The sequence below is a fragment of the Micrasema longulum genome, unplaced genomic scaffold (assembly GCF_059751315.1).
Source record: "Micrasema longulum isolate JH-2025_06_02 unplaced genomic scaffold, ASM5975131v1 h1tg001716l, whole genome shotgun sequence".
Classification (NCBI taxonomy): Eukaryota; Metazoa; Arthropoda; class Insecta; order Trichoptera; family Brachycentridae; genus Micrasema; species Micrasema longulum.
Window position 1 is genome coordinate 506,674 of NW_028278894.1, and position 12,812 is coordinate 519,485.

At 30.6% G+C, this 12,812-nt stretch overlaps 1 protein-coding gene across 5 annotated transcripts in view; it reads right to left on the reverse strand.

Annotated features, from left to right (window-relative positions):
• Positions 1 to 12,812, reverse strand: part of LOC148274244 (uncharacterized) — a 140,241-nt gene that overhangs the window by 25,934 nt on the left and 101,495 nt on the right. For all 5 annotated transcript variants that reach the window (XM_088237400.1, XM_088237402.1, XM_088237403.1 and 2 more), the window contains 4 exons: positions 8,360 to 8,436; positions 5,705 to 5,763; positions 2,527 to 2,680; positions 2,041 to 2,177 (listed from right to left, as the gene is read on the reverse strand). In XM_088237400.1, the coding sequence (XP_088093526.1) occupies positions 2,041 to 2,177; positions 2,527 to 2,680; positions 5,705 to 5,763; positions 8,360 to 8,436 (427 nt within the window). The remainder of the gene's footprint in view (positions 1 to 2,040; positions 2,178 to 2,526; positions 2,681 to 5,704; positions 5,764 to 8,359; positions 8,437 to 12,812) is intronic.

Consider the following 12,812-nt stretch of genomic DNA (forward strand, 5'->3'; position numbering starts at 1 on the left):
CATATTTTGTTCCCATTTTCATATTTTTAGCACCAAATTATTAGGTTTTGTGTTTTTTTTTTCAAAATTTAATGAGCACCAAAAGTAAATAAAAAATTATAATGGTTTATACGTCATCTTCTGTTCTACAAGTCATTGTATTTGCTTTTACGTTACTTTTATTATTTTATTTGATTACGACCCTTCAAAATGGAATGTCAAGTAGACGAAAGTGAGCATTTTTGACACCTCTTTCTGTTCGCTTTCAATCGAAAGAATGCAGCTGCCAAAGCTGACCGCGATATTTGCGCAGTGTACGGTAAAGATGCAATGAATTATTGACTAATTTGTTGTAAAATAATATTTAAAAAAATACATTAATGACTAGTTTATCATTTATTTTTTTAGTTGTGTTTTCTTGTTATCTTCATTTGAAAAAAAAAACGGACAAAACTTCTGTTAGCTTCTAATTAATCAATAATTTATATTTCATGTTACTCGAATTAATATAAGTGAATATGGTGTTTTCACGATTCGGGAATAAGTTTGAAAACATCAACATCAATGCATAAGAAAATGGTTTTCACCTATAATTTTTAAGTTTAAGAACAGGCACATTCGGTTCGCAGTTGGCGTCACGTCACTTTAGCGTCACATGTCATGCCCGTCGAGTACGCTGCTAACAAATATTGCGTATAAGTATGGCGTGGTATCGTAATACACGCCGTTAGTCCTGTAGGGCGCGAAATGGCAGAAAAGATGGGACATGGCATGTACGGGGAGATGGACGCGGTTTTTTTTTACGTTTCAGTAGACACAGGATGTGTAGTAAGTTCTTGGTGTTTGACCATCATACCGCACAAATGGTTTCGGGACATGGGGAGTTTAGAGACAAGCTTCATAAGCCTTGACTTGCCCCTGTCTCGAGCTGTGCTTGCGGAGATGACCATCAATCGGCCGAACACATCCTGTGGCACTGTGTGCTATTGAATGGCGCCAGAGATGAGATGCTGAATGGTTTGAATGTGGATCTGATTGCCAACAGTACGAATTTTGCACTCTTCCGTCGGTTTTCCCGGACATGGGTATTGCGTTGGGAGCTCCTCAGATGAGCGGACGCCTAGGTGGGTAAAATAAGGGGGGACAGGCAACTGTTCCTGTGGGATGCTGATTCAGTTGGGACTGTGCTTCCTTCCGAATGCACACGTTCTTTTGTTTTGTCCTTCCCTTACGGGAGTCGTATTCGGATCCTCTGCCTTCGATCACCCAGGGAGTCTTTCTTTATTCAAGGCCGTTCTCCAATTGTAAATATTCGTGTTTTATGTTTGTTTGTTTGTTTGTTTGTTTGTTTGTTTGTTTGTTTGTTTGTTTGTTTGTTTGTTTGTTTGTTTGTTTGTTTGTTTGTTTGTTTGTTTGTTTGTTTGTTTGTTTGTTTGTTTGTTTGTTTGTTTGTTTGTTTGTTTGTTTGTTTGTTTGTTTGTTTGTTTGTTTGTTTGTTTGTTTGTTTGTTTGTTTGTTTGTTTGTTTGCTTGCTTGCTGTGTTACTTTAGTTTTAAGACATTGTGTGTAAATATATATTTTTGAAAAGCAAAAAAACAAAGTCGTTGAGGGGATCCTGAGAAGTGGGGACGACGCGTTGGCCTCTGTTCATACACCCCCCCCCCCCCACCTTAATTGGCATAGAGTTTGCATTCCTTAGGAGTATTTATAATAACTTTCCTCTATGCGCAGCTGACAGAGTTCCCCAGGACTCTATAACAGCTTCGGGTGGATGGTGGGTTTAAAGATTTCCCCTCAATATTGTGTGCGAAATGTCAAGAAATTCAAAATATGGATACTTTCAACCATCACTGTAGAAAATTTATCTTAATAATTAAAAATCGTGAAAAGACCCCATACCCATTCTTGGAAAATATGTACTAAGTTACAATACATATACGGTTATTGGATTTTTATGCGTGTATGATCACTTTACAGGAAATTCTGTAATATGTCTATTTGATTTGGGGTCTAACAAATTAATTTTTGGTGAACTGTGGTAGACAATAAACATGGGGTTACCTGGTCGCTCGGGAGACGTTGACTGATACTCCGTCCTTGAACCAGCTGAAGGTCATATGAGGAGATCCTTGAGCTTCGCAACTCATGATGAACTCGGCTCCTTCCCAAACTACGGGTCTCTGGTTCACAGCTACAGCCTGTTGACAACATAAATTATAAAATACGACGGTTTCAAGTATCAGATTTGACTCATTCACTGCCAAGAAAAAATATTTTTTTGAATTTATCTCTGTCTTTCTCATTTTGTCAAACAAAGTATGAAGAGTACGTACGAAATTGACGAACATACAATGTAACGGGATTTTTTTTTTAATTGCTTTGTTTCGAAGCGGTATATTTTACGCATTCGGCGGCAAACCGTACGATCCAACTTACCGACTACAGCCTTAATTATCCGTGTACAATTAACAGTTCAATCATCAGTAATATTGCTTCTGTTGAAATTACGCGAGGTGATGTTTCTAATATCTGACCCGTAATGTTTACCTGTAGAAAGAGTGCGGGCTCGCTGTGGAACTTGACTGTGGAGGAGATGTGCAGGCGGAAAGTGGCGAGGCGAGAAAGGCGCGCCAGGGCAGTTTGCAGAAAAGTGCCCTCATTTTCAGAGCCCCACGCCTGGATGTATACTTGTCCATCGGTGCTGGTAGAAAACAAAACATTACATACGATAAATTAAAATAAGGCGCCTACATCTCAAAGCCCAGCACTAAACAGTTACAATTCGCGAACGGTATTATCTTAAAATGCTATTCTGAGTCGACTCCATGTACTCGGCAAAAACTATTCTAACGTTGCCGATATTTTAAACATATAGTTTATATAAATCAACTCCATCATATTATTTCGAAGATGGTGAACGGCAATTTACATGTCGTCGCATTTATTTGGGGAACAAGGTTCTATGTAGATTCATTTTTTTTTTAAACACGAAAGTTTGAAATGAAGAAGAATATCAGAACAATATCACATGCAACATTTCAAAACAAGATAAGGACAATCGAAACTAATTTAATTTTTTTGTTTTATAGAGTCTTTATTCAATAAAATATACATATTATTACAATATTAATACATTATAAAGAAAACAAAGTATTAAGATATATATTGTCCCGATAAACTATTCAATAATAGATTTTCATCGGGTGCTCAGACATTAGTTTTAATTAATAATCAAATAAGAAGAGTACAGACATAATACTGAATACGTATAAAATAATAAACATAAAAAATAGTTTTAAATTTTTTTTATTTTTTTTAAAGTAAGAAAATAGAGTAAAATAATACAATTAAAATTAAAGAATAGTAATTTACTTAAATATATTTTAAATATAAGAAAAAAAAAATAATAGACACATATATAAATAGTGTGTGCTCATAAATGTAATCAAAACAAGATAAAAAATAAATGAAACAAAGTTAAGTAAATCGAGAATTTCAATTCATATCTACAGAAAAAAAAAAATAAGAAAATTAAAAGTACATATTAAAATTAAGATCTAAAAAATGTAAATGAAATAAGAAAGTAAGAAAGTAATAAAAGAAAAGAAAAGAAAAGGTTAACCCTAAAAAATAACAAAAATGTATTCAATGAGGGATAAAAAAAAAAAAAAAATTATAATAAAAATAAAAAAATGTATTACATAAATAATAAATCAATATAGGAACGTTTTATCTACTAACCACTTACGTAATAGAAACATAATTTTATTTTTACTATGACATGTTTTCATGTCAAGTGGCAACAAATTAAATACTTTTGGAACAATATAATCCAACGTACGTTGTCCATATTTATTTTTAAATTTTGGTACTACTAGGCCATCAACAGATGTAAATCTTGTTAGATAGCTGTGTTCTAATTTATTTTTATATATCGAGCTGAACATCTGTTGGATAATAATTTTGCTCCATAAAATACCCTTAACTAGTAAAACATTTAATTTACTATACATAAATGGGGTATTATTCCAATAAATCAAGGACTAGCATTATACAATAAACTACCAGACAAAACTAAACAAAAGACTCAGACAAACTTTTAAAAAGGTGTACAAAATATTATTATCGACAACAGAGCATGAATGAAATGTTATAAATTATTTTTGTAATGTGAATGTAATAATCCGTAAGGGTTTATAAATAAGTTCCAAATAAAAAAAAACATATAAAAATTTTAAAGTTCAATGTAAAAAAATCATATTTTGTTTGATAGAACCTTGTTTCCCCAATGCGACGATTTGTTAGGCTATAGTTGTTATGTACTGACAATACATATTTTTAATTTTATTTTGCTTTCTATTTACATTCTTTTTCTTCTTTTTACATTTAAAAAATTATTTTACTTTTTTTCTTTAACTCGGTATATTTAAATTTTGTATTTTTTTATGATAAAAAATATACCTACACGCCTTTTAAAAAAAATAAAAAAAATTCTAACTTTTTAATTTTTAAATGCATTTTAATGATTTATTTTTGCACAATATGTTAGCGTGATCATTGTATGAAACCACTGCGTTATAATATGTACATATAAACTATTCATGCTTTTTTTCGTTAATATACTGTATATTATTTGATATGTTTGTTTCTACACACTATGTATTTTTTGTATTGAAAAAGGCACCGCATGCCGTGTATATTAATAAATATTTAATAAATGAATAAATAAACAGAAATATCTCAAAACTTTAGCTGTGAGGTAATCAACATTTGAAATCAACGTTTATAAATTTAATAAAAAGTAAAAATTGAACGTAGTTATGCAGAAAGCAGCCAGCCATGGAAAAGCGAAACTGAGATCATAGAACTTTTGTGATAGAGTTTATAATCAAATCTACACAACAGTTAGAATGTTTTTTACTTTGATAAGTGATAAACAATGCATACATTCGTTTTTTTTATGCAAAAAAAATTTACTATGTACTAGTATTTCACCAGTTTTAATGATTTTTAAAGTTTGGATGACCAGCGACCACACAACCTAAGATGTGCATTTTGCAGAAAACAGCCAATCCTAGTGAAACTCTGATGTGGGTTGTTTCATTATGTATTGAACATATTATTTTATATTTATATTAGAATACGTAATTGTAAATAAACACTTAATTGATTTGTTATGATAACTTTATATGTTTTTATTTTTAGTTTTATTTGTGAGTTTCATGGGTTTTTTATTATGTTAAATAAGACATGTTTCAAAATTATATAAAATGTCTCCCTTGGCACGGGACACACCCCAATGAGAGAAACTTTATAATTAAAGAAAAAAAAGTAATGCATGAATCGTAAAATAAATAATAAACGTGTAGACTCGTGGTAAGACATGGCCACACAAGAGTTAACTTGGCAAAAAAAGACAAAATGCGATTATCGTTGCAACTAGCTCATTTTTTTTGTTCAAAAAGGAAGTTAAAAAAATATATAAAGTGGACATTTTTGTTTTTTTTTTCTGTGATTACATGTAAGTATATATAACATGAATTGCAAACCTAGTTTTTTTTAACTATATGAACCCAGTGATCAACAAATAAGGTTTTTATTCTTCTTTTTGCTCTTTTGTGAAATACGTTAATTGTTTATGGGCCCTTTCTTGCCGTGTATCTTTCAATTGGAAAAGGGAGTTTGATTTTAATCCTCTTATGAAATGCGTAGTAGACGAGCTTACCTAATATTTGTTACTTCAATGTCCTTTGTAATATTCAAACTTTTTAGGAAGGACGTCATCTGAAAATATAAAAAAAAACATCATATGAAATATGTCGGATTCTTATCATTTTTAACGTTAAAAGGTGTGGTAAAATTTTATTATTATGTCAAAGTACAGCACTCTCAAATTAATCACTCGCAAAAACGGTGCCATAAAAATTGAAAATAGATAAATTACCAAACAATAAAATTAATACAAGGTGTTTCACTGTTGAATCAACTAACTGGTAAAAGAAGAAGTATAAAAAATGTAAAAGTAGGTGAATTGGTTTAGCCGAATGAATCTCACCCACACGATAAAGGTTTCAGCTCTTTTACTTTACAAAAGTCAACAGATAGAAGAGTTGAGGAAATGTGGATATATAAACATAGGCGGAATGGCGAATGTTACGCAGTATGTAAAGTGGCCACTTAAACCAGCCAACGACAGGTTAAAAGCCTTGTAAATGCCCAGACTTTTATATTTCCTTCTCGAAAATGTTTTCCCTCTGTTGCAATAAATTTTGATAATATAAAATGGTTTGGTAGTTAATTTATTTTTATTATTATTTTTTGTTATTATTTAATTATTGAAATCTATAGTCATATACACAATAATACAGCCATAATATAATAGATACATAATACTAGAATAATTTAAAAAAATATTTTTTTTAAATAAATAACCCGCCAAGCCTCTAAAATAGAGGCTTGTCAGAAGATGGGAAAGAGGGGATATGGTAGAAGGTAGTGAAAAATTCACCATAACACCCATACCAATTGAGAAGAAAATCTTTCATGGATTTTTTTCTTTCAACTGGCGGGAATCGAACCCGCGACACCAGTTTCACAGTCGGCCGTCTAACCAACTGCGACACGACGCCTGTCATTTCTAATGTGTAATTAATAATCTACGTAATGTATCATAAAAAAAGGTCGATTAAATGTAAATATGGTTCAATATTAAAATTCTGTTAAAAGTAAAAGGCAGATTTGCCGTTTACGTTAATAAAAAAATATATAAAAAAATAAGTCGTATAATACAAGAATATATTTGGAAAACAAATTTTGAAAATAAAGAAATAATAATACCTTTGGAAATTTAAAATAAAAATGAAAAAAAATGTTTTGTATCTATCATTACTTTCCCAAAACAATAATGTCTGCATGCTGTCGCTGATTTCCTTTTTGAATTGAAAATTGAATATATTACTCGCATTGGCTGGTATAATGTTATTATACAAATTGCAAATTCAATGTATGCATGCTGTTTTGGGCAGTAAAATAATTTGATTTGACGAATACGTTACATATAAATTAAAACATATATATTAAATAAAAAATAATTAACGTATGTAAATAAGAGCAGTCAGTATACCATTTAAAAACTTTGAATAAAAACATTAAGGTTAAACAAAACCGTGTTTGTCCATACAAATTTCGATTGTATAAATCCTTGTATTTATAAAAAGGATTAATATTAAATCAGTCTTAAAAAATGACAAAAAATAAGCTAACCGCAAACCAATTTACGTAAACGCAGTTGTATTAATAATCTGATATTTCGATTTTATTAATTAATTAAAAAATTTAACAATCTTATGCATGTGTGTGTGCGTAGAATCGGTATTTACGGAACAAAACATTATCGTCATGTTTAAAAAAGAGAGAAAGAATACTTTTTACTCTCTATACTCTAAGTTTTTACTCCATTTTAACACCGTTAATTGAAGAGATATAATTATTACTTATAAACTGTGAAACAACTGATAAATTTTGACAACCTAGTAAAAAGAATACAGACTACCTATAATGAGTTTTGGTGACATCGACATATTACAATGTAAATACTATTTTTTTATCAGATCTGTTAAAGATAACTTATCTCCAGCTTAACTTTTGAATTTTTACTTATTCATATGTACATTTACTACCTGCATCTAATTAATTATAGTTGGTTGTGAATTTTTGCTAAGAAATAAAAAGAGAGGAGAGGAAAGTAGAATTGGAGCTATACAATGTATTCTCCCTTTTATGTGCTTTTTATTTAATTCATATAATATTTAATTTATTCAGTATATAATTTTTTTTCTCTTCTCCTATATTCATAATAAACTAATGTGAAATCTGTAATTGGTCAAACTATTTTTAATTGTTCTCTTACACCTTTTATTTATAAAAAAGACTGTAATATTTCCTTAATAAATAAATAAGTAAAAAGAGTGTATTATATATATAAGTCAGATATTTGTCGTCTATTATTCAAGGAGTCTATTTTAAAATGTCTCCTCGCTTCATTGTAATGATTAAATTGATAATTGTTTCTGTACGATGGACATTTAAAGAAAATATTTTTGACTTTTTCCATTTTATATTTGTGACTTTTATAGTATGAGGACAAGATCAAAGTTGCATGTTCTAGCCGGTTTCTAACAAATGCGTAAAACAAAATTTGATTGATGAATTAAATTATTTGTGCTGAATAAACACAGTATTTGTAAAAACAACGGAAAAATCTTCGCCCGTATTTTATACAAGCGAAAGAATAAAAACAAAACGCATAAACAATAAAATTACTTGGAGTTCAACCGTAGAATGTGCACATATATATTTTTGCTGCAAAAAGTATAAGTACCTGTTTATGTGTCTCAACAGAAATGGGTTGTTTCGGTTTTTCAGCGAGTTTCAGCACAGCTTCAAATCTTGTCCTTCCTGAAAAAATAAAGTTCATTTGTGTAAATAATTAAAATATTCTACTAACATTTAGACATACTCAAAATATTCTTAATCCAAAATACCAATTAAGTTTTTGAAAATGATTATTTTTATCCATGAAAGTATCCGAAAAAAACTGAATTCACGCACTGTGTCATCCATACACATACACGAATGCATGTATAAATATGAGTATGTTTATATGTACACATTGTACACACATACTCTCATTCACATTTATATTTAATATAAAACGTACACATGCATAAAGTCCAACAGGGAGAGACATTTTCATAAACAATAATAATGTCGAAGTGGTTGATGGATACAAATATCTAGGACACAAAGTCAAACTTGGTTAAGATAACTAGACTGCGGAGTTACCAAGAAGAAAAAGACTACAGTTGGGCTGCTTTCGGTAAACTAAAATATATTTTTGAAAATGAAGAAGTCCCTTTATGCTTAAAAAGACAAATATATGAATTATTGCCGGTGACAACATACGGAATAGAAACCATGTCCGTAACACAAAAAAGCGGCCAGAAATTAAAATGCACGCAACGATCCATGGAAAGACAGATGCTCGATGTGTCCAAGAGACAGAGTTAGAAATGAAAAAATAAGGCGCCGAACCGGAGTCGTGGATGTCATGGATCGTGCAACGAAATTAAAATGGCAGTGGGCAGGACTCTTGGCGAGGCAAAATGATGGCAGGTGGACACCCAGAATAATAAAGTGGAGACCATGGGCAAACAAAAGAAGTGTTGGAAGGTTACAGAACAGATGGGTCGATGACATCGCCTCCATTGCCGGTAAAACATGGATGATGAAAGTGGGTGATAGGAAGGAATAGAGACGTTTGAATGAGGCTTTTATCCAGCAGTGGAGAGAATAAGGCTGAAGAAGAAGAATAAGATACACATGCATTACATACGGTACAAATACAATTATGCATAAAACGTCATAAATCACAATAATTACGCATTAGGTGTTAAATTGTGTGCATTTTCTTTTAAAATTTGAAAATATGCACCAAAAGTAAAATAAAATGGTAAAGATTATTGTACGCTATTCGAAAGAAAATATTCTGTTCTACAAGATGTTGTATTTGATTTAAGGTTAAAGTAAATATTTTATTTGATTACAAGTCTTCAAAATGAAATGTCAAGTAGACGAAATTGAGCATTTCTGGCACATTCTTTTTTGCGTTCAATCGAGGGAACAAAAGAGAAAACAAAAAAGAGAATACGTTATTGACTAATTTGTTGTAAAATAATGGTACTGTTATGCCACTGAAAAAAAATAATATTACTTCTATTTACTACATTTGTCTATTTATTAATTTACAAAATGATTTATTTGACCTTTGACGTATTTTCATGATTTTTCATAATAAAATAACATAATGATCCAATTTCAACAACTTCGACATACTTTTGAAATTTACAAATTTACTTGCATGGGTTCGCTAACTCCACAAAAAAATCATTTAAATATGTAAAAAAAATAAAATTAAACGGAGTTTTGCAGAAATTAGCCAGCCATAGAATCGTGAAACCGAGATAATAGCATTTTTGTAAAAGAGTGAATAATCAAATCTACCCAACAGCTGGAATGTTTTTTACTTTGGCAAATGATATATTTATTTATTTTTTCATATTTTACTCTGGCAAACTATAAACAATAATAAAAATAATGTGACCTCACTGGGGTTACCCGTGCCGAGGACACTTAACAATATACTTTTTTGAAATGGTTTTACATTTGAGAATAAACAAAGAAGACTAACTTAATAAACAGAGATAATTAACAAAATATTTTACTGACTGTTTTAAAAACTAGGTATACATGTACATGTATATTATTTATATTACAAAACGCACAATGAAAATAATAAAAACCTAACATAAGCTATACGCTTGAGGTGCAGTTGATTCAATATTAGTTTGGGCAAATGAGACAATCCATTTTACTTCTAACTAGCTCTACTATCCATTTTTTTATAACCTTTTTAAACATTTTCTCGTTACTAATTGTTTTAATAAATAGTGAAAGTAGGTTATAGATTTTAATTGAATAATACTCAAAATCCCTTTGTCCAAAAGTGGTATTAGTTTGTATTTGTTTAAGTTGTCTTTGTGTTGAGGATCTAGTGATTATATTATTTTATGTAATGTATTGTAGAGGTTATGTCTTTCATCTGAGTAAGAGTAGTTTTTGAATCTGTGAGTATACTACAAAAAAGAATTTAATCGAGATTTAATGATTTTAATGACAACCAGATCTAATATTGTATGAAACCTCATACAAACTCTGAATGTATAAGATGATATGAATTTTTATGACATTTTGGCATCATGAAATATTCATTAGGTGTTTATTACAGTTTTTTGTATGAAAACGGTCTGGTTGTTATAAGCAAAACAGAGAATTGACCTTCCTGAATTCGGTAACACCAATATCTATTTTTTCAAAACTGTGGACTGGCTGCTTACTGCACAACTAAGTTCAATTTCAGTACGTTGTAAAGTAAATCATAAAATATAAATCAATAAATTTTGTCTTCGTATCATTGAATTTATATTTTATACCTAAAGTTTTATGTGATCAATCTTTCAAAGTATAAACTAGGTAAAAATTTATCGCCAGTAAACGAAAAAAGTTTATTCAATATTGAATTCAAGATAAGTAGTTTTCAATTATTTTTTTTCTGATTAGTAAGTAAAGTGTGTTTGTTATATTTAGATTCGCGTGTGTTGTAATAAATATAAAAAAAATGTTTCAGAATTCTGACATCAGCTTATTTAAAGACTCGCTAGCTAGCTCGCAACTGGCAGATTAGGCAGGTACATACAATAATAAAATGACATCAGAAAAAGTTACTTTCCGACGCAACTTTCTAACTTTGTTGTTTATATTATTATCCCTTCAGCTTACCGGCGTCAAATAACTGAGAAAATAACAAGCTTGGCATTAGAAAATGAAAACTAATACTGGACGAAATTATACGAAAATGTAAGATTTTAATTTGTGTCACCATTGAGGACAGTAACAAGGCCTGCAATAATTATATTGATGGCTAAAATAATTTTTAAAACACTATTATTTCGTAACGGTGGCCACCGTGGTGTAGTGGTCAAGACTTTTGACTCACGCACGGAAGGTTCCGGGTTCGATTCCCGGTGAGAACACAAAAAAATAATTGTGAGTTTTCTCAAGTCTGAGTATTCTGTGTTGTAATTCACCACTGTAATTGGGCCTCCTGGTCTGTTGTGGTGCAAAAAAAAACAAAAAAAAAATTAACGCGATTTGTCTTATCTTTATATAGACACTTATACGTTACGCCATAGCACAAAACAACACAAAATAAGATAAAAAAATGTTTTTTTGTACGCGATAAAAATTACATTTAATTGTGCGGCTAAGTTTCTCGAAAACTCATGAAAAAAAATAAAAAAATAAACCACTTTGAAACATTACAGGTTCACGTAAACAATTATCAATCAATAATAGCGTTGTTGTATATTGTGATTGACTTACGGTTTCTGGATATCTATTTTTTTCAACGTTTATTGTATTTTAACAGCTTTAAAATTCCACTTTTAATTGGCAGAAAATTCACCGACAACAAGTCGTGGCGTCACGGGCGAATCAATTTCTGAATTACAAAACTAAAAAAAATCATAGCGATGATAATATGATACATAGGCTTAGTTTGATTGTCTTTTAACAATTTAATTTTTTAAATCACAGAACTTCCCCATTGTCTAATTATTTTAAGTATAAATAATAAACACAGTTATCAACTCTATATTTTGATATGATAATGTATTTTACGGTATTTATTTCATCTTCAGCGATCTCTTTGTAAATGTAACAGATTTTCAGTCTGAAAACTTTTCAGCCGCCTCACTACGTGGGTACTTTGCCCACACGCCTATTGATGACATACACCCATAATAGGTCTGCATGTAGGCATACGTATGTAAGATGTCTCAAGAAAAAGCGACATGAGATGAGCTTTCCCCATCAAAGAGAATAAATGTACTCGGTAGATTCGGATGGGTGTGTGATGCGAGTACAAGACGACATCACACAGGACAGGATTATTAATGGTAAATTAAAATTTTAAAATTAAAAAAAAAAAAAAAAGAGAATGGATATATTTGGACCCCTGTACTTAGCCTTACGTGTCATGTACAAGGCTTAGGTACTCGGAAAAATCGTTTTTGTTTGTCTTGGAAATGGGATGTTCAATCACTGATTTTGGTTTATTACCTTTATGAGTCCAATCACCATTGTTGCAAAGTTCAAGAACAATGGCGCGTGATAACTACTTTTAACTACAGTGTGGATATCTGTTAAGGATATTC